The 27,263-nt window shown below is 40.3% G+C and overlaps 1 protein-coding gene across 1 annotated transcript; it reads left to right on the top strand.

The window, feature by feature from the left end:
- Positions 1-195: 195 nt before the first annotated feature.
- On the top strand, positions 196-27,217 carry LOC141441323 (general vesicular transport factor p115-like). The gene is made up of 11 exons (XM_074106023.1): positions 196-391; positions 2,489-2,623; positions 3,350-4,296; positions 5,042-5,172; positions 5,855-6,045; positions 10,132-10,344; positions 11,784-11,964; positions 12,337-12,518; positions 15,174-15,304; positions 16,812-16,950; positions 25,160-27,217. Exons 1-11 carry the CDS (start codon positions 314-316, stop codon positions 25,247-25,249), a joined length of 2,418 nt encoding a protein of 805 aa, XP_073962124.1. The 5' UTR covers positions 196-313; the 3' UTR covers positions 25,250-27,217.
- Positions 27,218-27,263: the final 46 nt, after the last annotated feature.

Here is a 27,263-nt window from a genome sequence, read left to right as displayed (position 1 = left end):
ATACGAGTGTGAGAGGGACGGTACGATTCGAACTTCGATTTTTGAATTTTATAGTAGCCCTGCAGGCGTCAAATTTTAATGTCACCGTGAAGAAGCTTAGAACATTTTGAACGCACCCAAAATTGCGTTTGGTTATTGCAATTTCGCGTTCTTTTTGACGCGCTACGCGTTTCTTATCAATTGTCAGTTGTCAAATCCCTTGACGTGTCGATTATTTGGGTTAATTCGATTACATATTTCGGTATTTTATGTCTTAGTTTTGTATTATTAAGATTTGTGAATGTTATTTATAGATCCTTAAAAGTTGACCGCGATGGATTTTCTGAAGAGCGGCTTAAAAACCGTGCTGGGGGCTCCAGAACCCGGCCACACACCCTCTGGAGCAGAGACGGTAAGATATTTAGAACGATTATTAGATGGAATTTGACTAATAAAATGTTCTAGATGTTATATTTAGGCCTGGGACTGTCAAATATTGTCAACGGAAGTTCACTACGATGGCAAATTTAGTTGTGACACAACTCTCATAGTTTGAATGCGATAATGCGTGTGATATAGTTCTGGTTCCACATTATTTGTTTTAAGAATTTTAGGGCTGTTTCACCATCCATTGATTAGTGTTAACTGGCGGTTAGGTGTGATGGCGTCTCTATTTGTTTTGTTCGAATAGACGGAGACGGCATCACATTTAACCGTCGGTTAACACTAATCAAAGAATGGTGAAACAGCTCCTTAAAGTTCTGTCTGTAATAAATAGCATGGCAAGTTAAGTTTTAAAGTAATTAGGGTTACTATGTTTAATTAAATAAACATTTAAATACTTTAGTAAATTATCTTATATTTCTTTACATGGATTGTAAAAGATGAGCTAGCAATCCTTACTTTCAGTATTTTACAATTAATTAAAAGTTTGATTGCTTTTGCCTGTTATTTCCTGCTGATGCAAGCCTGTGTTAGAATTAATTATTTTTATACTGTTCTTCTCTTGGCTAATAACTGCTTAAAAGCCTAGAATGAGGTGTTAATTGCAGCAAACGGTTTTTTTCATTCATGTTTAGCTGAAACAAGGGTTTTGTTATACTAAAAATTTTTGCTTTTTGAGTTTAAAAATAATTTTATATTGTTTTTATTGTGTAATAAGTTTGACCGCTATGTGTGTCTGTCTGTGGCACCGTAGCTCTTAAACGGGTTTTTTATTTGAAATCAGGTTATCTAGAAGATGTTTATTAGACCTGTTTCATAAAGATTGGTTTAGCTGTTATTGAGATATTGAATTTTGAAGTGACAAAGTCGAGGGTTTACCAACTTTTTGTAGATTATTTAGCATGGGTTGTGTAGAGATTTTTGTTTTATTCTTAATTTAATATGTGTGTGTGGGTGAGAGGCCAGGAATGCGAATGAATGACACACATCAATAATCTCTAATGGCTGTTATAGTTAGAATTCAACCAGATACATATACACAAAAATCATAACTCCCTTTCAGGCAGTCGGGTAAAACATGGCATGTTCACCAATAGAGGTTGGCAGCAGCATTAGACTATGATAATAAACAGTAAATATTCAATCGAGGTCACAAATCTTTGTGACTGTCACTTTAATGACATATAGACTTGAATATGATAAGAATGTTATTTCCTCTATCATCTGTTGTCACATAAATACACATAAGTATAGCGTCATTATCAGCAGCTACTCAAAAGAGTTCCTCCTTAGAGCAACACAACTGGTTGTGTTGCTCTTAGCATTAACTCTGGTTGAGTTCGAAACGCGTCAGATGGTGATAGTTGGGTTTGTGTGATTTGTGTGTGTTCTTAGAGTGTGGAGGTGGAGGAGCTGCATGAACACACATTTGGAATGAAATGAAATGAAATGAATGTTTATTCACAGAACATATGGTTGGTACAAAGGATGTTATAAAAATAAAAAATAAAAATGCATTAGATCCATAATATGTTTGGTCTATACAACATGTGAAAAATATGTTTTTTTTTATGATTAATAAGAGTTTTGTTAGTCTTATATAAGTATATTAATTATTTGTAACTAACACTTAGCCAATAAATTCTTACTAACACAATTATGCATGAGTTACTAAGCTACTCGAATCCAATGAATTATTATACTATTATAATATGTATTATTATGAAACCTGTATATAATTTATCACAGTTAAAAATTTCTGTTTATGAAATCTCAATTTACAAATAATATACTAAGTAGACAATCAAATAGAATAATATTTAAGTAGGTATGTCACTAATAAGCATTATCATGAATTTGTTGCATAGACATTGCTATTGTAAGGTTGCTGGTGAGCACAGTAATTGTTATAGATCATTGATATGGCCCTCTGCAAAGTTATTCCCTATTCAATAAATTACTTAGTTATTGTATTTGTGTTTTTTTATGAGGGCCTACGTCCAACAGTGGACGTTCTATGGCTAATACGATGATGATTGTATTGTTAAATACGTATATGATGCAGGTGGAGCGTCTGGTGGACCGCGTGAACAACTCTACTCTGCTGGAGGACCGGCGGGATGCGTGCCGCGCGCTTAAAGCCATGTCGCGCAAGTACCGCGTCGACGTCGGCGCACACGGCATGGACACGCTCAAACAGGTCCGTTGTAGAATGTAGACATGGGTCTCCGAAGTTCGAAAATCGAAGTTGGAATCATACCGTCCCTCTCGCTCTCATATTAAATAGTATAAGTGTCAGAGGGACCCGAACGGCAAAAACTTCGATTTTCGAATTTCTTAGTAGCCCTGCTGATCTACTAGATCAGCGTTTCTAAACCTCGGGTCGCGACTGGTATTAAAATGGGTCGCGGAAATTTTCTAATTAAATCACGTGCAATTTTTTTTTGAATCTTTTTTTTTCTAATATTTTATAATGACGTAAATTTTACCCGCTGTACTAGATCCAGCAGTAGCGGTGTCAGGGTAGGGCGCGGTGGGGCGACCTAAAGAGGCGCCTGAAGCCTGTACCGTCTAGAAAATTCCCAAAAGTTGGGGGCGCCGAGGAAATCTCGCGCACCAGCTAAACGGCACTGAGATGCAGCCGCAACTTATGGCCGCAATATCGGAAGTGCGCTATCCACTCTGTCTCTTATTTAATCCAGAGCCCGTTTTGTCTAATAAGAGGTCAAAAATTCGAACTTCGAATCTTGCTGTCCCGCTGACGCTAATAATATTTAATACGAGAGTGAGAGGGGTGGTACAATACGAACTTCGATTTTCGAATTTTCTAGTGGCTCCCCCTGTTCTCTTATTTGTCTCTGATGATGATGATGATCTACCTCTATGTCACTGATTTGTCTCTCAAACCACTAAATTTTTCTTACAGGTTTTGGAGCTTGACAGAGCTGACAACGAGACAATCAACTATGCTCTCGACACCCTCAACAATGTCATGTTCCCCACACAGTTTGAGGAGGAAGAAGACAACCCTCACGTCCCCATGAACATCGGGGAGCAGTTCACAGAAATGTTCATCAAAGACCATCACAACATCCAACTAGTCTTAGATCTACTGGATGAATTCGATTTCAGAGTTCGGCTCTCCGCTGTCCAGTTACTTACGTCTCTACTGACTAACAGACCTAAAGATATACAAGAAATCATACTAGTAAAACCTATGGGTGTATCCAAAATGATGGACTTACTCGGTGACCCGAGAGAAGTAATCAGAAATGAGACTTTGTTGCTTCTCATTAAACTTACTCGTGGCAATGCTAATATACAAAAGATAGTAGCATTCGAAAACGCCTTTGATAGATTGTTCGAAATTGTATCCACAGAAGGTTACTCCGATGGTGGTATCATTGTAGAAGACTGTTTATTACTCATGTTGAATCTGTTGAAGAATAACAGCAGCAATATCAACTTTTTTAAAGAAGGCAGCTACATACAGAAGATGCTGCCTATGTTTAATACACCTGATGAAGCAGAAGACTATGGCTGGTCACCGCAGAAGGTTTCCAACGTGCATTGTATGTTACAGATAGTGAGAACATTAGTGTCTCCGAGCAATGCTGTACAAATTATATCTAATTGCCAAAAGATAATGAAGAACGTTGGGTTGTTGGATGCTCTGTGCAATATTTTAATGGCGAGTGGAGTGCCCGCGGATATTTTGACGGAGACTATTAATACTGTGGGGGAGGTGGTGAGGGGGGAAGTGAACAATCAGGACTTCTTGGGGAATGTGATGGCGCCGTCCAATCCGCCCCGGCCGGCTATCGTCGTGCTCCTCATGTCTATGGTCAATGAGAAACAACCGTTCTCTTTAAGGTAAGGTTTAGTTAATCGAGCATTTCAATTAAGATTGGTTTTTGGAGTCTTTTTGTATTTTTTATTTCAACTCCAAATTTTGTTACTTTTACGGTCATCCCGTAAAGTCCATATCGAAAATACAAACTGAAACATAGATGCACAGAAAAACCAGAAAAAGAGACCAGCGCTGGGAATCGAACCATGGGTCCTCAGCATTCCGTGCTACACCACTACTGGACAGGAGTCATCATCATCATCATCCCAGCCTTTATACGTCCCACTGCTGGGCACAGGCCTCCTCTCAGAACAAGAGGGCTTGGGACAGGAGTACAGACACAAATTTCTCCTATACCATACTGCTACTTAAGTGACTAAATAAGAAACAAACAAGCTGAGATATGTCGTGCATAGGAGAAATTTGTGTCTGTACTCCTGTCCATTGGTGGTGTAGCGGTATAGCACGCAGCACGGAATGCTGAGGACCTGGGTTCGATTCCCAGCGCTGGTCTCTTTTTCTGGTTTTTCTGTGCATCTATGTTTCAGTTTGTATTATCGGTTAGTACATTTCATTTTTGATTTGAATTTCCAAAAAAAAACAGCTGTAGGTAATCAGTAGCCTTAATTTGAATTATCGTACAGTGTTTTTAACACCATGTATAAATAAATAGATACCTACTAACTAAACCAGTACATGACTATGTACTGTGGGCGACCTTACCTACGGCTCTTGACACATCCCACTTACAATTGGTTGTATCTACAGATGCGCGGTCCTGTACTGCTTCCAATGCTTCCTGTACCACAACGAGATGTCGCAGACGAGCCTGGTGCAGACGCTATTGCCGTCCTCCTCTGACGTCTCCAGCCTCACTAGCGGGCAGCTACTTTGCGGGGGTACGTCTATACCAGAGGTTCCCAAACTTATTTCACACTACACTTTAAAAATCAGTTATTTTGTAGCGCCGTCCATTTTTTTCACCTTAAAAACCTCAATAACGTAGTTTCGCCTAATGAAGGCACAAAGTTGAAGATTTTTTCTGGGCTCTTTACCTCCCCCCTCTAGGACTCCAGCGGCCACAAGGGGGCGTTATTGCCCACTTTGGAAAAGACTGGTCTATACTATTATATACTTACGGCCAACAGGGCTTTGTTTCTCAAAGCTAACTACTACGTCTAAATGTCTAATAATATTAGTGTTTTGTCTCTTAAACTAGGTTAGCTGGAAGAGATCCCTTTTTAGGGATAAGCTCGCCTTTGTTCTCCTCTCTGTGTATTTTTATTTTTATGCGCAATAAAGAGTTTACATACATACATAAACTGTATGATAAAATAAGACAGAACATTAATATTATTAGACTAATTATGCTTTGAGAAACTGGGCCCAGCAGTAGTGGATGAGCGGTTACGTTGCTTAAAATGATCTATACACGACACGACCTTACTATAGGGTCTTCGTCCTTTGCCCGCACAGGTATAAAATTTACGATGAAATCCCATTTCCTATCCCGCGAGAAAAATCTCTCCCCACTTGACCAGTTTTTTGACAGATATAATGTAAGTATCATTTACTCTACAGGCCTTTTCTCGTCCGACGTGCTCTCGAATTGGTTCGCGGCCGTAGCGCTGATGCATGCGTTAATTGACAACCCCGGCCAGAAGGAACTGTTGCTGCGAGTGTTGCTGGCGACTAACATCGGCAGCGCGCCCGTGTCGCTGCTGCACCAGTGTACGGTCACGCTGCAACAGACCACCAAGCTGCAGCCCAAGGTAATGTTGCCGGCGACAGATATACAGACAATGTTTTTTTTTTTTTTTTTTTTTTTTTTTTTTTTTTTTTTTTTTCTGGCTCGCGCGGCTTGCGCATCCGCCACAGACGCGTAAAGGTAAGGAAACGAAATCAATAGAGAATACGGGAATTTGGAATACGGAAAACGGAATTCAACAGGAGAAGATTACATGGGATTAAAACGAAAGAAATAAAGATAAGTATTTTACATAGGTACACATGATAAATTAAATTTAGTGAGATGAGGAATACATATTTAAATTTTAATATCATTATTATTTATAAATATGTTCAATAAGCTATATATAGTTATGTCATTAGAGGCTAAAAGGACAGAGATGGATGTAGGTAATGGGACCTTGTAGGATGTAAGCTGTTCATAAAGGAAGGAGTTGTCATGGAGAGGACATGAGAGAAATATATGATTAGTGTCTGCAATGCCCAAGCCACACTCACAAACATCAGACTCGATCAGTTTAAATTTAGCAAGGCTGGCGGGAGTACAAACATGACCCAGTCTCATACGGATAAGGCAGCAGGTAGCTCTCTTACCAAATTTAAATTTGCCAAACCAAGGTTTACACGGAATGCTAGGTTGAATAGAATAATAATATTTGCCCTTGATCTGGCAACTTTCAATCCACTTCTCTCTCCAGCTCTCTCTAAGAGATGAACCAGCGAGAGCGGCCAGATCATGACTGTAATTCTTATATGGAAAAAGATCACCATCTTTAACAGCTTCATTGGCTAGCCGATCAGCAATTACATTACCAGAAATATCACAGTGACTTGGAACCCAACCAAAATACACTGAGTACCCCAAATCAGAACAATTGGCAAGGAGAGTTCTTACTTTGATAATGACAGGGAATATTACTTTGCAGTTAAATGGGAATTTACTAAGAGCTTGAAGAGCGCTTTTTGAATCAGTTACAATCAAAGTTTTTCTGAGTTGGGCAAGTAAGATATATTCCACGGCTTTAAGTAATCCAAAGCATTCTCCCGTAAATACTGACGTTTCAGGAGGGAGTTTAATTTTCTGACTAATTTTGTATTGAGCATGGTACACCCCAACCCCCACATGGCCAAAAGACGCATGTTTGGAAGAATCAGAGTATATATATGATGCCAGCTATGCCACCGATCGTCTTTAATAGAATTAAAATTAACGTTAGGATCCATATCATTTTGGTTACTCCTAAATTGAGATGAACATCAGGAGATAAAGTAAGAGCAGAGAAATTATCACAGAAAAGGGGATATTCAGGATAGTGATAGGTTGGAGATTGTAGGACCTGTACCTTTGGTAACCGACAATGTTTAGCGAATAGATAAAACCGGCCAAGTGCGAGTCGGACTCGCGCACGAAGGGTTCAGTAAGGATCATTTTGAGGTGAAGTCGCCGCTGGGGCCATCTTCGTCGATGCTGGATGCTCAGACGAGTTGTGATGACAGTTTTCTTGTGATTACAGCGAAAGATGTAGCACGGGTAATTAAACATATGTCGAAGGGTAAGTCACCCGGTCACGACGGTCTGAGTATCGAGCATCTCCGGCATGCTGGGCCGCACCTTCCTAGAGTATTGGCAATGTTTTATTCCCTTTGCTTACGTCACTCATATTTGCCGGTGGAGCTAATGAAGACCGTTGTGGTGCCTATCGTCAAGAGTAAGGTGGGAGATATATCAGATAAAAATAATTATAGACCTATCTCTCTGGCCACGATAATCGCTAAAGTGCTTGACGGTTTGCTTGATACTCAATTGGATAAATACCTGACGTTACACGACAACCAGTTTGGGTTTAAACCTGGGCTGTCGACTGAGTCTGCCATATTGAGTCTTAAGCATGTCGTTAGCTACTACACTACTCGTAGAACGCCTGTTTTTGCATGTTTTCTCGACTTGTCAAAGGCGTTCGACTTGGTAGATTACGACCTCTTGTGGAAGAAGTTGAGGGAGTGTGATGTGCCTGTCGAAATTATTAATATGTTTAAGTACTGGTATAGTAATCAAGTAAACAATGTTCGATGGGCGGGTCGGTTCTCCTCGCCGTATAGGCTACAGAGTGGAGTTAGGCAGGGTGGCCTCACCTCACCGAAACTTTTTAATATTTATATAAACGCGCTCATCGTCGCGCTCAGTAGTCAGCATGTCGGCTGCCATATCGACGATATATGTGTCAATAACCTAAGTTACGCAGATGACATGGTGCTACTGAGCGCGTCGGTGGGCGGTCTAAAGACACTCCTGAACACTTGTGTGAGGTTTGCTGAGCGACATGGTCTAATTTATAATGCGAAAAAGAGCGAGATCATGGTTTTCAGGCCTAGAGCTCGGCTTCCAACAGATGTACCGCCAATAATGTTGAATGGTGTACAATTGAAACGTGTGACGCAATTTAAATATCTCGGCCACCTGCTCACGGAAGACCTAAAGGATGACGCTGATATAGAGAGGGAGCGCAGAGCGCTGGCGATAAGGGCGAACATGCTGGCACGCAGGTTTGCGCGTTGTACGAGAGAAGTCAAAATAACTCTATTTCGTGCATACTGCACTTCGTTGTACACGTGCAGTCTGTGGGCCCGCTGTACCCGTAAGTCGCTCAGCGCTCTGCGCGTACAGTACAACGACGCGTTCAGGGTTATGTTGCGGCTGGCGCGACGCTGCAGCGCGTCGGGCATGTTCGCGGAGGCGCGCACCGCCTGCTTCTACACCACTGTGCGCAGGCGCTGCGCGTCCTTGGCCAGCAGAGTGCGCGCGAGCCGCAACACTATTTTGTCCATGATTGCTGATAGATTTGACTGTCCTTACATGAACCATTGCATGTTGGTTCACGTAAAAAGAAATGGTGTTTAAAGTGCACCAATATCATATTTTCTTTTTATTAATAGCCTAAATTTAATTAATTACCTAATTTGTGACATTAATATAATTTTGCATTTTGCTTATTAACTTAGAATTTTAGAATTGTATGTATTTAAATTTGGACCTATGTTGTTCTTGAAAATAAATGAATTATTATTATTATTAGTACCATTATCTATACAACATTAAATATTAGCAAAAACGGAAAAAAAAATCAAGTTTGTTGTATGGGAGCCCGCCTTAAATATTATTTTATTTTAATTATTTATTTTTAAAGCGATTATACAACTAAAGATTCTGTGAATATTTCAAGCGTTTACCTGTTGCCGTTATTAATACCAAGCAAAAAACGGCAAAACAATCACGTTCGTTGTACCGGTACCGGAGCCCCCTTAAATATTTATTTTATTATATTTTTAGAATTTTGTTATAGCGGCACAGTAATACATAATCTGTGATTATTTCAATGTCTAACTATTGCGACTCAAGAGATAAAGCCCTGTGACAGACGGACGGACAGACAGACAGCGGAGTCTCAGTAATAGAGTTCCGTTGGCACCCTTTGGGTCGGAACCCAAAAATTAATATCTGTCTCTTTCTAAAACGTACTTATCTATGCAGTCGATATGGCGCTACTTGCATCTGACGTCACATACAAATACATATCTTTCTCTGTCTAATCTTGAATTTCAAACTAATAAGTTTGTCATGTAAAGGAAGCTTACTTTTTTTCTCTTTGATAATATGCATTGTTAACGTTTAATTTGTAAAATAAATTAAAAACAGTCAAATACCGTATTTGCAAAATAAGTTTTGATTTTGAGCTGGGCTTGTCGTTGAAAAGGTTATGGGCCCCATTGAAGTTTTTTTATTATTACCATACTTCAATTTTTTATTTCATATTATTTATATTTATTTTATTATTATTTAAAATTTTAAATGCTTTAATTAATTATTTATCATTGAAAATGTATTTAATATTTATGTCTGTTATGTACTTATTTGTGCTGATTGGATTTACTTTATTTTATTTTATTTTTGAGTAGGTACGCAAATTATAACCTGCGTTTTCCGAAATAATACATTGTTATTACATACAGTTACATACATTTTTATTACATTTTTGAGATAGGGCCTTTGCCCAGCTGGAACACTATAAAAGCTATATGAAATAATAATTAAATACCGGTCCTCCTTCCAGGTGGCTCTCCTGATGCTGCTGTCCCAGTGGACGAGCCACTGCCCGGCGGCCGTGAGCGCGTTCCTCCGCGTGCCAGGAGGCGTGGGCTACCTCGTCAACCAGACCTGTTCCAACGATCACGATGAAAACGAGTATCTCCTGCAAGGACTGTCGGCGTTCCTGCTCGCTATTTGTATACACTTCAATGATGACAGTGTCGAGAATTATTCCAAGGTAAGTAACAAGCGGATTGGGAACTTCACAGAGAGGAGGCCTGTGCCCAGCAGTGGGACGTATATAGGCTGGGATGATGATGATGAAGTAACAAGCAAGGGCTAAAGATGGGTCTCGTGAGGAAGCTCAAAGTCACTCAAAGGGCTATGAAGAGGTCTATGCTCGGGGTTTCTCTGCGGGATAGAATCAGAAATGATGATATCCGCAGTAGAACTAAGGTTACCGACATAGCCCGAAGAATTGCGAAACTGAAGTGGCAGTATACGGGGCACATTGCTCGCAGGACTGATGGCCGATGGGGTCAGAAGGTTCTCGAATGGCGTCCGCGGAGCAGGAGACGAGCTGTCGGTAGGCCTCCAACAAGATGGAGCGACGACCTGGTTAAGATCGCGGGATCGCGGTGGATGCGGAAAGCACGAGACCGGTCTGAGTGGAGAGCCTTGGGGGAGGCCTATGTCCAGTAGTGGACGTCTTTCGGCTGACATGATGATGATGATGAAGTAACAAGCGCAGCGTAGGACGTCCGTCCACCAACAAGATGGACGGACGGATGACCTGGGTTAAAGTCGCGGGTTCACGGTGGATGCAGGCCGCTTCCAACCGAGGTAACTAGAGGTCTATGGGGAGGCCTATGTCCAACAGTGGACGTCCTATGGCTGATATGATGATGATGAAGTAACGACAATCGCGGGTCAGATTTTAATGCAATTAATATTTCAATGACAAAACAGGATATTGATTTTGTTATAACATAATGTCAATTATTGAAGTTAAAATTAGCTTTTCATCATTTAAGCCCTGAAATCTGTTGCATCTTGAAATCCGTGTTGTAAATTCGATTTACATCTTTAGGGATGTAAGTAAACTTAAAAATAGAATGGTGCTCCTCTGTATTCACGAACTGGTAAACAAGGAGATTGTAATGCGTAATACTTATCTCCAAACCTCCATGCTGGCATAATGCTGGTGGCCAGTGGTGGCTGAATGTGTCAAAGCCAAAGAGCGCGAGGCCATAAAAAAAACAAAAGACGGTTTGGCGTGATAAATTTTCTTCCGCTCTGTTACAAATTGCGTATACATTTATAACGGTTTTTCTTTATTTCCTCGCATTTGTGAGGAAAATTAGTGTTCAACTCGAATGTAAATGATCAATTACACCCGCGAACTATAAGCACCCCCGCTCGCTTTGCTCACTCGTGCGCCTAAATATCTTGGGTGTAATTGATCACTTACAACCCTTGTTGATCAATCTACTATTGATGTATGTCCTAAATTGAGATTGCGAACGTTGGGCCTTACGAAGTTGTTATTTTATAGTAAAAAAGTTTCAATATTTCTGTCTTTCTGTTTATGCTTCTGTATTTCTTTCTTTCAATGTCATCTAGCTCGATACCCACCACGTGTCTGAGTGCAGACAGTTACAGGCTTCTCTTTTCCAGGACTCTATGAAACAGCTGCTACTAAAGAGGATAGGCTTCGAGACTTTCAGCGCCAAGCTCAGCGAAGTGACCAAGCACGAGTTGTACAACAAGGCGGCCAAACATCCCCAGCTCAGGGTCAAGATGGCTTCCGAGATACTCATCGACTACGAGTTCTGCAAGCTGTTCAAAGTGCTCGAGAGTGAGTCACTGTTGGCCATAGGCATAGGCCACTCCCTTACATAGCATCCCCCCTTCGAAAGAATATAATGTAAAGCAAGGTTGGCTAACAACAAGTATTTGATTACTTAGGAGGTGTCCATTAATTAAGTGGGGGGATTTTGACGAGACCCCCTTCCCCTCTTGGTGAGATGTCGTGAGATTTGCCTCGCACCCTTCTCTCCAAATCGCACGCCAGATTTTGCAAAATTGTTTTAACTTTTTAAAAAGTTCGAGACTCGACAATAATGGAATTTGTATGCGACATTGTTGTTGAGTGTAGAGATCCTGAAATATTTCTGACTTTTTCCTTCTTTCTTAAAACAATTATAATAGCACGTGTGTCTTCCCCCAGGCGTGGTCACCCAAAGCCTAACAGTGAACCAGGAGAACGGCGTTCAAGAACAGAACTCTGAGCGCGCGTCGCCCGACGCCACGCTGGACCAGTACAAATGCCTCATCCGGCAGCAGGACGCGCGGCTACAGGAACTGATGGCGCAGGTCGAGGGACTGCTGCAACACAACCACCAGCTGCAGGTACAGTCGAGCGGAGCGGGGCCGCCCGCTGGACCAGTACAAGTGGCTCAGCCGGCAGCTGGACGCGCGGCTACAGGAACTGATGGCGCAGGTCGAGGGACTGCTGCAACACAACCACCAGCTGCAGGTACAGGCGAGCGGAGCGGGGCCGCCCGCTGGACCAGTACAAATGCCTCATCCGGCAGCAGGACGCGCGGCTACAGGAACTGATGGCGCAGGTCGAGGGACTGCTGCAACACAACCACCAGCTGCAGGTACAGTCGAGCGGAGCGGGGCCGCCCGCTGGACCAGTACAAGTGGCTCAGCCGGCAGCTGGACGCGCGGCTACAGGAACTGATGGCGCAGGTCGAGGGACTGCTGCAACACAACCACCAGCTGCAGGTACAGTCGAGCGGAGCGGGGCCGCCCGCTGGACCAGTACAAGTGGCTCAGCCGGCAGCTGGACGCGCGGCTACAGGAACTGATGGCGCAGGTCGAGGGACTGCTGCAACACAACCACCAGCTGCAGGTACAGTCGAGCGGAGCGGGGCCGCCCGCTGGACCAGTACAAGTGGCTCAGCCGGCAGCTGGACGCGCGGCTACAGGAACTGATGGCGCAGGTCGAGGGACTGCTGCAACACAACCACCAGCTGCAGGTACAGTCGAGCGGAGCGGGCCGCCCGCTGGACCAGTACAAGTGGCTCAGCCGGCAGCTGGACGCGCGGCTACAGGAACTGATGGCGCAGGTCGAGGGACTGCTGCAACACAACCACCAGCTGCAGGTACAGTCGAGCGGAGCGGGGCCGCCCGCTGGACCAGTACAAGTGGCTCAGCCGGCAGCTGGACGCGCGGCTACAGGAACTGATGGCGCAGGTCGAGGGACTGCTGCAACACAACCACCAGCTGCAGGTACAGTCGAGCGGAGCGGGGCCGCCCGCTGGACCAGTACAAGTGGCTCATCCGACAGCTGGGCGCGCGGCTACAGGAACTGATGGCGCAGGTCGAGGGACTGCTGCAACACAACCACCAGCTGCAGGTACAGTCGAGCGGAGCGGGGCCGCCCGCTGGACCAGTACAAGTGGCTCATCCGACAGCTGGGCGCGCGGCTACAGGAACTGATGGCGCAGGTCGAGGGACTGCTGCAACACAACCACCAGCTGCAGGTACAGTCGAGCGGAGCGGGGCCGCGGCGCGCGTCACCCCGCCGCCCGCTGTAACAGTACAAGTGGCTCATCCGACAGCTGGACGCGCGGCTACAGGAACTGATGGCGCAGGTCGAGAGACCGCTGGACCAGTACAAGTGGCTTTTTTTTTAAGTCGCCTTGGGGACCAAAGGCATTAAAGTCCTTGCTTTTGTTCACTTGTTTTTAGTTTTAGAATTCTGTAAAGAAAGAAAAAAAAAGAGAAAACGTTTATTCGTGACAACATGAGAAGAATGGATAAAAATAAAGAAAAATATATACAGTTATGCATGTCACGAAATGGTCTCAAATCAGCAATCTGCCGGTCTTGCGAATGAGCGACCGCACCGATCTGCTTAAATTAAAAAAACGGTAACCGTACGGAATCACAGTAACGAGCCATAAGCGTCACGATTTTATCGCATGCCCTCCATATCGTTGCTCAAAATACGCAGACGGTACGGAATCGCTGTGTCGTGCCGTAAACGTCACGATTTTGGTGGAGAGTATTCAAATTCAAAATTCAAATTAACTTTATTTGTAGAATACAGTAAAAAATACATTGGTCTTATCATAATTATAACTGTGGTCCTTGTATTCAGCTTGCAAGCAAGCGTACAAATATTTCATTAAATAAGCTAAAGGTTATTTTATAATTTAATTAAAATAAATAATAATAATAAATGACCTAAAATAATGTCAATAATATTGTCTATAATTTAAGTAGTCCTTGACACTTTAAAAAACACTTCGTCAGTAACCATTATGTATGCGGTAAAGTCCTGACGTTTACGTCACGTCACTGCGATTCCGCACCGTTTGCGTATTTTTTGAGCAGCGGTATGGAGGGCATGCAATAAAACGTGACGCTTACGGCACGTCACTGCGATTCCATGCAGTCTCCGTATTTTGAGCAGCGGTGTGGCCGCTCCTTTATAGTTTCGCCATGTCTGTCTGTCTGTCCATGCGTCCGTGGCTTTGCTCAGAGACTATCAGTGCTATAAAGCTGTAATTTGGCATGGATGTACATATATTGTAATTTTCACACTGGGAGACTTCGTACGTATATAGATTTTTGATGTTTTCTTTATTTTTATTTTACATTTCCATTGAACATTAACATGACGATATATATATGATAATGATAGACTTAGATTCTTATTAACTTAGGACTTAAGTTAATAGTAATCTTTTTTTATATATATATATATATATATATAAAAATGAATCCCTATTTCCCTTGGTCACGGCATCACGCGTGAACGGCTGGACCGATTTCGCTAATTCTTTTTTTGTTGTGTTTGCTATTGTCAGGAGAAGGTTCTTATAAAAGAAGATTTAGAAAATTAAAAAAAAAAACAACACCGGGAGCGAAGCCGCGGACACCAGCTAATCAGAAATAAAAAGCTAAATACATTTACAGATATGTTCGGCCAAACTTACCAAACCATCCGTTTCAATATTCTGGATTAATTATAAACGTTTTTTTTTTCAGGGCGCCTTGAACGACTCGATAGCATCGAATTCGCACCTTAAGGATGAGAACACTCTCCTGAAAGCGCAGGTCTCCGCCGCCAAGTCTCTGCCGAGCCAACCGAACGACAGAAGCAAAGAGTATGAAGCCAGGTAAACATTAAATGTATATAGAGTTATAGGTTCATCAAGAAATCGGCCTAGTGACAGCTAATGTAATGCTATTCTTGCTACGTGAATATGACAATATAAATTTAGATAGAAGCGTGAAAATATTTTAAAAATCAACATACGTAGAGTCAGCATGGTTACTTTTGTACTTTATATAGTTTTACAGCCACGTACTTAGCTCCATACAATGACAAATGTGTTAATGTGACAGAGTAAAAAAGTAACCAGCTACTTTTGATGCTGACCGTACAACACTGCCACCACAAAACCACCTGTATAAAACTTTTATACAGGGTGGAAAGTTGAGATGGGCCATTAAGGGCAGCTACTAGATGATAAATGTACATTATGTCAATCGGTCCCATTTCTATAAAGGATTAAAACACTCTTTGAGACCAACTGAGATTAGAGTACTAGAACACCCACAAATCAAAGAAAGCTTTTTCCATACAGGTAAAAGTTAGTAAAGGTCTCCTAAGAGCATTTTCGCGTAGCAGCAAGGGATCTAGTAGCTGCCCCATCTCAACTTTCCACCCTGTATACATGTAAATTGTAAACCAATACAAGCGTTCCGTAGTAACAAGCGGCAAATATTCAAAATTAAGTTTTGATCCACAAGTACTTGACTTGGGTGTCATACTACCTTTTAATATTAAAAAGATATTGTAACGGATAACTCACGTCTTAAATCGAGTTTAGCTCGACATGTTTCGGGCTATTTTCCTTTTAAATTAATTATAAAGGAAAGTGTTCTTTCTATGGACAGTATATCTGTAAATACTCTATTATAATGTTGCACTTAAAACCGGATTGTTCTCAGTAGTTCCTTTGGCAGTTCTAAAAGAAGAATTAGTATTAAAACCTAACGTAACCAACAAAAGTTGAAATCAATTTGTAGCATTGGAACATGGCGGATGTAGACATTATGTAATTTTGCTATTTCTGTTTCTTTGGCTAGTTGAAGTATAATTTTGATAGTGTTTTTTTATGCGGCGATTAACCTTAAAGTGATCACAAAATTCTATATTGCTCTCGTGTCTGGCATTTTTTAATGCGCAATTTGTCTCCACGTGGTTTCTGGAATTTTACTATCAAGTTGCAAAAACTACAACCACCGTAAAACGTCCCTCTCAAAGAGAGTTTACCTTGACACTGGCGAAATTGTCCTATTAATTTTGGACAGAAAAGCCATATCTTAAAAGAGAAGAAGAAGAAGAACAAAAAGTTGGAAAACACGGCTTTGTCACTTCAAAGTTCAATATCTAAACCGATTTTGATGAAACATGTCTAAGAACCATCGCTAGAAAACCTGATTTAAAATAAAAAAACCGCATTCAAATCGGCCCACCCGTTTAAGAGCTACGGTGCCACAGACAGACACACATAACGGTCAAACTCATAACACCCCTCTTTTTGCGTCGGGGGTTAAAAAGGAAACTAAAGCAACTATCAACTGCGAGTGCCAAAAGCCTTGTTTCTGCGTCGTCAGGTTAAACCAGTTGACCCTGGAGGTGACCAGGCTGGACGCGGAGCTGGCGGCGGCGCGGGAGGCCGAGCGGCGCGCCGGACACGAACTGGACAAGACCAAGAAAGACCAGGACGACTTGCTGGAGCTGCTGGCTGATCAGGTATGGTTTTATAAATATCATGGAACAAATTGACACCAACCAGTGAGGGCTATCGCGTATCAATTCGCCGCTAGAGGCGCTAGTGTAGCGTGAGGTTTTTGGGTGAGCTATGCGGGTTTATTTATAACTAGATGAAACCCGGCTTCGCTCGGGTAAAATGTAGACTCATAATAATATGTTTGAAAAAATTTTTTGCCAGTAAGACTGACACACTGACTGACTGACTGTATCGAAAAATCTGACGTATATTCCCAGCCTTAATTATTATCACAAACACTTTAACGGCTAACCTACGTATCGGTATTTCAGCAGTAGATATTTCTCCTAAATCTTATTTTGCCCAAATAACTACGTAGTCAGTCCAAAGTTCTGTCACAAATGAAAATAATGATAAAAACAAAAGTGCCAATCAGTTTTTAATAAATTATATACCAATTTAAAGTACATTTAATAAAAAAATAAATTTAAGTACTTAAAATTATTCAAAATGACCTTTGTTTTTAATACAGGCCCTTAATCGGCGCAGCCAGTCTTCTATCGCAGCACGCACCATTTTCATGTCTATTTCAGAGACTGCTTTTCTTAAAGATGACTTCAGGCTCTCCAAATTTTTATGGGGTTTAGCACAGACTTCCCCTCTAAGACCTGCCAAATTTTAAAGTCCAGAGGATTAAGGTTCGGACTGGAGGAAGGCCAATCTTCGTGTCTTATAAAGTCGATTTTTTGACGGCCAAACCAGGCTTGAGTGGTCTTGGCTTTGTGTGCTGGCGCAGAATCCTGCTGGAACAAAATTATGACCTGAAAATAGCGTGTTGGGCAGATCTTTGACATGCTTATCCAAAACCGTCTCTTGGTACACTTTCGCACTGATTTTGACCCCTTTTTCGCAAAAATGAACCTCAGTTGGCCCGTAATAAGATCAGAGAATACTCTTCAGAGCTCCTAGCGTACACTCTATCATTATGTTTATTGTACTTCTCTTCAATATCGAAAATCTTTTCGTCTGTAAAGAGGATATCACGGTGTCGATTTTTCGCGTACCGCTTTAACAACTTCCGGGATCTTTTAAACCTTATTGTTTTTAGACGGGCATTAAGTAAGTGCCCACTCTATTTTTGTATGCTCGCAGACTAAGATCTTCGTTTAAAACCTTTTTGACGGTTTTTCTACTGACACCCATCTGCAAAGCCATCAACTTCTGTTTTCGGACAGGATTTCTTGCTATGCGTGCCTTGGTCGCTTTGATCACTGCTGGTGTTTGTACGGAGCGAGGCCGGCCAATTCTTTTCTTGTCCTCAACACTGGAGACTTCATTGTACCTGTCAATCGTACGGTACACAAACCTAAGCGTTATATTTACATTTTTGAGCAACTTGAAAATGGTACTTGGCGAGTGCCCACAGCGGTGCAATGCTAAAACAGCTATTCGGTTTTCTTTCAACGTCCACTCCATCGTGAGAAATTGCAGCGAATGACTGTTTATTGTTTTAAAATAATTGACAAACATTCAAAAATGGAATTCAATCAAATTTTCTTAAAATCATGTTTTAAATTTAAAAATAATGTGCCAGTGACAGAACTTTGGGACCGACTACGTATGTCTGTCTCATAATCAAAGAAATTAGACCTAAAGGGCCCCATATAAGGTACGATCCGTCTGTACGATCGATCTGATGAAAATCGACGAATCGTACCGTGTGTGAGGCCCTTAAAAGGTCACAATGGAGAACGAAATGCAAACCTGTGACACGTGATGACGTGACACTCACGCCACTTTGATGTGATGACTTTGACATGTTTACTTCGCAACGCCATTATATATACTCAGTAATTTATTCCATTTTTTATTGAAAATACTCGCTAAATCCGAATTTTCTACCTACAAGTTGTCGACTCGGAACAAACGTCAACAACTGAAGATAGTTATAGTTGAAGGTAGTTGGTGATAGTTTTGAGTTTTGATAAGATCCATTCAAGTTTTCCGGCAAGACGTTTCGTTTTACACAGTCACATGAGTCACAGTTCTTTGTAATGGATACTTTTTTGGCGTGACGCACGCGATGTGTTGAAGGCGAGCCGTATCTAAGAGCTAGCTAGTATGAAACGGAACGTTTATTAACTACCCAAGATGGCGACTGCGGTTTGTTTGTCAGTGCCATTAGAATTTAACGAAATTCTCCATAATCCGAATTTTCCGCCTACAAGTTGTCGACTCGGATTGACTAATTTTTTACGCTCTTCAATTTGATGTGCATTTCGTTCGAGTCTACCGTACCCCTGGACGAAATTATTAATATAGACTAGATGAAAACCCGGCTTCGCTCGGGTAAAATGTAGACTCATAATATTATGTTTGAAAAAATTTTTTGCCAGTAAAGACTGTCGTACTTATCGAAAAATCTGACGTATATTCCCAGCCTTAATTATTATCACAAACACTTTAACGGCTAACCTACGTATCGGTATTTCACCAGTAGATATTTCTCCTAAATCTTATTTGCCCAAATAACTACGTAGTCAGTCCCAAAGTTCTGTCACAAATGAAAATAATGATAAAAACAAAAGTACCAATCAGTTTTTTAATAAATTATACACCAATTTAAAGTACATTTAATAAAAAAATTAATTTAAGTACTTAAAATTATTCAAAATGACTTCCTTTGTTTTTAATACAGGCCCTTAATCGGCGCAGCCAGTCGTCTATCGCAGCACGCACCATTTTCATGTCTATTTCAGCGACTGCTTTTCTTAAAGATGACTTCAGGCTCTCCAAATTTTTATGGGGTTTAGCACAGACCTTCCCCTCTAAGACCTGCCAAATTTTAAAGTCCAGAGGATTAAGGTTCGGACTGGAGGAAGGCCAATCTTCGTGTCTTATAAAGTCGATTTTTTGACGGCCAAACCAGGCTTGAGTGGTCTTGGCTTTGTGTGCTGGCGCAGAATCTGCTGGAACACAAAATTATGACCTGAAAATAGCGTGTTGGGCAGATCTTTGACATGCTTATCCAAAACCGTCTCTTGGTACACTTTCGCACTGATTTTGACCCCTTTTTCGCAAAAATGAACCTCAGTTGGCCCGTAATAAGATCAGAGAATACTCTTCAGAGCTCCTAGCGTACACTCTATCATTATGTTTATTGTACTTCTCTTCAATATCGAAAATCTGGTATCAGCGTTATTCGTCCCATTCGTTTTTCGTTCAATTCGTATTTCGTCTCATTCTATATTTGTCACACATTCTTTATTCGTCTTGTTCATTATATGTCTTTATCTTTCTAAGTCAGATTCTGCACATGTCTCATTCTTAATAAGTCTTAATCGTATTTCGTCACATTCTTTCTTGGACTATGTCTTTGTTTTACTCACTCGTTTGTAGTATCATTCGCACTTTATCTTTAGTCACATTCGTTGTTGATCTCTCTCTTTTTTTGTCGTTATTGGCAACTCGTCTTGTTCGTTTTTGAGCACGTTCGCTACTCGAACCCGCATTCCATTATGGGAGTAAACGTAGTTTAAGGATATATCCGTCTCTTCTACCAAGATATGACCGCTATTTTTATATTTCATGCTAAAAAAAAATGCTAAATAAATATTTATTAATGATAATTTAAGATTAACGGGAAAAAGTAGCTACAAATAGCGACCGAGACGCAAAACGAATGTAACGAACTTAGAATTGGACTAAAAACGAATGAGACTAATAACGAATGTGACCAACATCGAACGTATGCAAAAAATTTAGTCGAATAATTGAATGAGACATAAATCGAAAAAGGACGAATCAAGAATGAGTCCTAGGAAGACCGTTACGAAATACGATTAAGACTTATTAAGAATGAGACATGTGCAGAATCTGACTTAGAAAGATAAAGACATATAATGAACAAGACGAATAAAGAATGTGTGACAAATATAGAATGAGACGAAATACGAATTGAACGAAAAACGAATGGGACAAATAACGCTGATACCGAAAATCTTTTCGTCTGTAAAGAGGATATCACGGTGTCGATTTTTCGCGTACCGCTTTAACAACTTCCGGGATCTTTTAAACCTTATTGTTTTTAGACGGGCATTAAGTAAGTGCCCACTCTATTTTTGTATGCTCGCAGACTAAGATCTTCGTTTAAAACCTTTTTGACGGTTTTTCTACTGACACCCATCTGCAAAGCCATCAACTTCTGTTTTCGGACAGGATTTCTTGCTATGCGTGCCTTGATCGCTTTGATCACTGCTGGTGTTTGTACGGAGCGAGGCCGGCCAATTCTTTTCTTGTCCTCAACACTGGAGACTTCATTGTACCTGTCCATCGTACGGTACACAACCTAAGCGTTATATTTACATTTTTGAGCAACTTGAAATGGTACTTGGCGAGTGCCCACAGCGGTGCAATGCTAAAACATCTATTCGGTTTTCTTTCAACGTCCACTCCATCGTGAGAAATAGCAGCGAATGACTGTTTATTGTTTTAAAATAATTGACAAACATTCAAAAATGGAATTCAATCAAATTTTCTTAAAATCATGTTTTAAATTTAAAAATAATGTACCAGTGACAGAACTTTGGGACCGACTACGTATGTCTGTCTCATAATCAAAGAAATTAGACCTAAAGGGCCCCATATAAGGTACGATCCGTCTGTACGATCGATCTGATGAAAATCGACGAATCGTACCGTGTGTGGGGCCCTTAAAGGTCACAATGGAGAACGAAATGCAAACCTGTGACACGTGATGACGTGATACTCACGCCACTTTGATGTGATGACTTTGACATGTTTACTTCGCAACGCCATTATATATACTCAGTAATTTATTCCATTTTTTATTGAAAATACTCGCTAAATCCGAATTTTCTACCTACAAGTTGTCGACTCGGAACAAACGTCAACAACTGAAGATAGTTATAGTTGAAGGTAGTTGGTGATAGTTTTGAGTTTTGATAAGATCCATTCAAGTTTTCCGGCAAGACGTTTCGTTTTACACAGTCACATGAGTCACAGTTCTTTGTAATGGATACTTTTTTGGGTTTACTAATGTTTTGGCGCAAATTATTTAGCAAATTATTAACTCCCAAACTATTTATCCCATATTAATATTTATTAATTTTATTATATATCATGACTGATATACCTACCTACCTTATGTATAAAAATTGGCCAAATGTTATTTGACTATTTGTTATTTGCCTTAGCCAATCATTTGCTACATAATTGTTTGCCACATAAAAGTGTGATGAAGTAAAATTTTGCAATATAAAAATGTTGCGAAATAATAAAAATGCGAAGCAAAGTTATGCCAAGGATTGGTTTGCCAAATGAAACTTCGGCGAAAGGTTGGTTGCTAAGTGAAATTTGGCGAAACATATTTCGCCGAAAAGGCAGTACACCACTTTTTTGGCGTGACGCACGCGATGTGTTGAAGGCGAGCCGTATCTAAGAGCTAGCTAGTATGAAACGGAACGTATATTAACTACCCAAAATGGCGACTGCGGTTTGTTTTGTTTGTCAGTGCCATTAGAATTTAACGAAATTCTCCATAATCCGAATTTTGCGGATATATGTTGTCGACTCGGATCGACTAATTTTTTACGCTCTTCAATTTGATGTGCATTTCGTTCGAGTCTACCGTACCCCTGGACGAAATTATTAATATAGATATATAGATTAGAATCATTTTGGGAATATTTTGCATTACCTGCAATTAATTATGGCGATTATGCGTTACGAGGCAATGAATCTCTGTGTTTTGAGATAGTTTTGTATTTCGGAAATTTTTTGTTCGCATTTTTTTTCCGAACAAAACGGGACTACGCAAGACTGTGGTTGCTCGATATTTTTATGGTACGGTTTTAAGATGTATTAAATATGATGTTAATCTAAACTTTGTTTTCACGCCCGTAATAACAGACTTTGAAAGCCACACTTAAAAACATCACGCAACAGTGGCGCCATCTAGTAAGACAAAAAACGATAGCCCTCATTGACCTAGTCCCGAACTAAGCAAAGCTTGTACCTACTATTAGTACCATCAGCCAAATAAGTGGTCTATCAATTTTTAAACAAGTTCCTATCAAATGAATATGTCGCTAAAGTCGAACTTTCAAGTTGACAGACATATTGGCATTATTGTTTTATGATTATGACATTCAAATGATTATCAACTTTAGGGTGGTAGACCACATACTTGGCTGATGGTAGTAGGCAACGGTAGACATACTTATATAGATAAATACATATTAAACGTCCAAGTCCCGAGAGCAAATATTCGTATGTTTCATACAGATGTCTGCCCCGACCGTGGATCGAACCCGGGGCCTCAAGCTTCGTAGTCATTAACCACTGGGATATCCGATCGTCACGTTTATGACTTGTCAATACATGGTCTCCTACAGGTTTTGTCTGGCAAAATCTATACTCCATTTATTTTAACATTTGAAACTTAACGGTAAATTGCGCACGTTTTTAAATGAAACAACGAAACTATTTAAAATTGCGTCAACTTCTATGATAAAAACGTAATAAATATCGCTAATAAATGTACATGTAGGTATTTTTAGTCCATTCGTGTTTGAAATACAGCGAAACGTGTTACAATTTGACCGTTAATTCAAACCTTTAATTAAACGGAGTATAGTTATGACGTCACTTATTTGCTAACTCAATCGACTAATTAAAATACATGGTTCTCCTATAGTTTGAAGGTATAGGTTTTAAAGCAACTAAAATATAATTTATCTACATGCATATCATAACTTCCCTATTATATGTTCAGAAACGACTATCAAATGGCCTTTATTAAGAAACCTGGTATCTGCGGGTGCATCTTAATGTTCACATTAAAGTACAGTGCATCTTAATGTTTACATTAAAGTATCGGTAATACTTTTTTTAACAATGCATATCTGTACATATTGTAGAAAACTTATGACATGCATGTAGATAATAATTATTATTCAGTCAAAGTCAAAGTCAAAGTCAAGTCAGTCAAAATACAGGCCATATCTGAACATATTATAGAAAACTTATGATATGCATGTTGATAAAGTTATGTATGCGGCTATACATAATTAGGCATTAAAACACTCGTGTGATCTTATTATGAAACGAGCCGAACTCGTACTTTAATGCCTCTCATTATGCACCAGCCACATAAATAACTATTTGTAGTTAGTTGAAAATTAATCTGGTTTTCGGGGCTAAAATTGTGTTTTTTTTTACTACAATCGCGTCTAGGAGTGAGGGTTTTCAGACAGGCGAAATATCGTTAGATGGCGTTAGTATCGTGAGGTTCCGTTTGACGTTTCAGTCTTGTTTGCGATTGGCTCATTTAGTTATTTAACCAATCACAAGCATGACGCAAATGTCAAACGGACCTGAAAACCCTCATTATTGTTTTACACGGTGTTACAATAATACCCGTAAGGCGAAAAGGGGAATTGTCGATGTATTACCAACCGACAAACCACACTGTCCACCTGGTTGGGTGGTTGGTATTTTTTTTCTTAACTGACAAATTGGTTGGTCGGTTGATGTATTTATTTCTCAACCAACAACCTGGTTAGTCAGTTCATATTTTTTCAGTAGTGTCGTTTACAATTAGTCTCATAGTCAGATGCGTCCTTTTTGCTTAGGACGGCAGAAGTGTATTTTGCTTTAAAATGTACAGTCAGCACAGCATAGTTCAGAAACATTACATTTTTCAAATTATACTCAGTACATTATGAAATAAAAAGTAATTCTATAAGTTCAGAAATACATGTTTTAATTCAGTACATTATGAAATAAAAAGTAACTCTATAAAATAAATAAATATACTCGAAATACCAGGAGACCATACATTAACAGGAGGTTCTGGTTATGAAAATGGAAAAAAATATCAAGGTTCTCCTACTAATGGTTTGTCACTTGCTTATTACAAACCATTAGTTAATCCGTAGATAGTTGTTCGGTTAGTAATAAAAAAGTTATATTACTAACCAACAAACCGGGCAGGTTGTCAGTTAAGAAAAAAAAAATACTAACCACCCAACCAGGTGAACAGAGTGGTTTGTCGGTTGGTAATACATCCCCTTATAATAAAGAGTATAACAATGTTTGAAAACCGTAGTGTCACTGTATTAAAGACACTTACCGCCAAAAATATGTTTACATTAAATGTACCCTATTTCAGTTGAAATGTCATCTAACCTATTGTATTTGGGTTTTCAGGACATGAAAATAAACGAATACAAGACTAAGCTAGCATCGCTCGGCCACCCGGTAGAAGACGATGCCCCCACGGAGCCAAGCCTTACGTAGTGTTGCCAACTTAATTTAACTTTGAGCCTAAATTAAATAGTGTGACACAGAACTAATTATAAGAATAGAAATTTCATACGAGCTTAACGCGCGAGGCACCTATGTGGCTAAGAAGCAGTATACAGGCAAAACCATAAGAATATCGAAAGAATAGTTATATTTGGTCGTTAAAAACAGTTGGTCGTTGTAACTAGTGTTATTTAAATGTATAAGGTTGTTTAGAGACTTCTTTTTGGTTGTTATTATACCTGATATGTCGTTAGAAAAGGTTTTGACTGTATCTCGGAGCACGGCAGTGCCCCCGCCAAGTCGAGCAAAACGAAGGCTCGTTCGTGGTCGGTCGAATCTAAGCCATTCAGGCCATTTTCAACCTCCTTTAATTTAGTCAGTAAAGATAGTAACGAAGTTCAGAAAATTTGTTTTTTTTTTATTCGACTGGATGGCAAACGAGCAAGTGGGTCTCCTGATGATAAGAGATCACCACCGCCCATAGACACCTGCAACACCAGGGGGATTGCAGATGCGTTGTTGTTGTGATTAATAAAGAGTTTAGGGTACATTTATTTGGAATGTTCTGTGAAAACTCAAAAAAAAAGACTATGCGCATTAATATCAGGATTGTATTTGTATTCCCCTAAGTGATGGCCTTAAGATTTGGGATTGGGACTGTAATTGTCGCACGAAATGTACATGATATTTCTCTCATTATTATCATTAATTCTGTGTAGTGTGAAGACTTAGTTTTATAGCTCGCTACTCAGTTATGTAAGTCTAGCATTGATTGACAGTTTCATGTTTGTTTTTCAAAGAAAGTAGAAGTTACAAGTAAAAACGACGTATGTTCCTGGACCATGACAGTTGTCCTGTCGCCGAGGATTACCAAGAGACGAATAGGAGCTAGAAACTAATAAGTTTTTGTAAGAAGCTGTTTCCGGGATCCCCGAAATAAATAAATATACTACAAATGTTCATTTTCTCGTTTCTCGTCGGCGATAACCACAGATATGGTACGCCAAAAAATAAACTGTTATGCTATGACTTTGCGCAAACGTGTTGTCCATTCACATTATTTTTAATGAAATTTTTATGTGCAATAGCATTCCGCTTTATAATATTCTATTTTATATTACAATGTTTTTAAACGTATAATCTGTATTCCAATAGACATCAAATTGTTATTATTTTCCTTACGTCGCCATCGCATTGGCCCGCTAAAGGCCTTTGTTCAGTGCACCGTACCGTATCACCACTCCATTCCACCATGTCTGCAGGGCTACTACGAAACTCGAAGTTCGTGTCGTGCGGTCCCTCTCGCTCTCGTATTAAATAGTATAAGTGTCAGGGGGTCCGCACGACACGAACTTCGAGTTTCGTAGTAGCCCTGCTGTAACCCTCTCGGGCGCCATAATTGCAGCCCGCACCCAGTGAACGCATTTATACACCGTCGAGACCGTTTACGCGATGACGCACCGTTGGAATTCTTCTCTCATCGGCATAAAATTAGCGTTGGTATTGCTCTAATCTACTGTAAATTGCACCACCTGCTACAATGTATTCCTTACATCTGTCCATTGTAAAGGTTGCCTGGAAGAGATCGCTCTGAAGCGATATGGTCGCCTATTGCTTACCTTAGAAAATCTCCATGTATGTACCTGTGTTTTCTGTACAGTCAAAGGCAAAGATATCGACACGGCCAAAGTTGCAAAAATATGTATACACGGCCTTAATGTTAAGTGCATAAAGTCGTGTATACATATTTTTGTAACTTTGGCCGTGTCGATATCTTTGTCCTTGAATGTACTGTTGACTGTGTTGTTGTGCAATAAAGAGTTATTGTATTGTATTGTATACAAAAGCGTACTTCCTCTCGCAAGCACCGGTCTGAAGTCTCTTCCCATGCTTCGTCTGTGACTGGCCGGTCATAATACGCTCACAATCTATAATCTGATCCATTTTGTAAAAATAAAATACAAGATGGCAGATATTCGATTTTGAATGGGTCGCCAATTAGAGC

The sequence above is a fragment of the Choristoneura fumiferana genome, chromosome 23 (assembly GCF_025370935.1).
Source record: "Choristoneura fumiferana chromosome 23, NRCan_CFum_1, whole genome shotgun sequence".
Taxonomy (NCBI): Eukaryota; Metazoa; Arthropoda; class Insecta; order Lepidoptera; family Tortricidae; genus Choristoneura; species Choristoneura fumiferana.
Note: the sequence above shows the minus strand (reverse complement) of the source record. Positions and strands in the feature narration are given on the sequence as shown.

Coding starts and splice junctions, on each gene's coding strand:
- LOC141441323 (XM_074106023.1), top strand. CDS start 314: ATGGATTTTCTGAAGAGCGGCTTAAAAACCGTGCTGGGGGCTCCAGAA. Junction 392..2,488: donor CACCCTCTGGAGCAGAGACG/GTAAGATATTTA, acceptor TATATGATGCAG/GTGGAGCGTCTGGTGGACCG. Junction 10,345..11,783: donor GTGTCGAGAATTATTCCAAG/GTAAGTAACAAG, acceptor TCTCTTTTCCAG/GACTCTATGAAACAGCTGCT.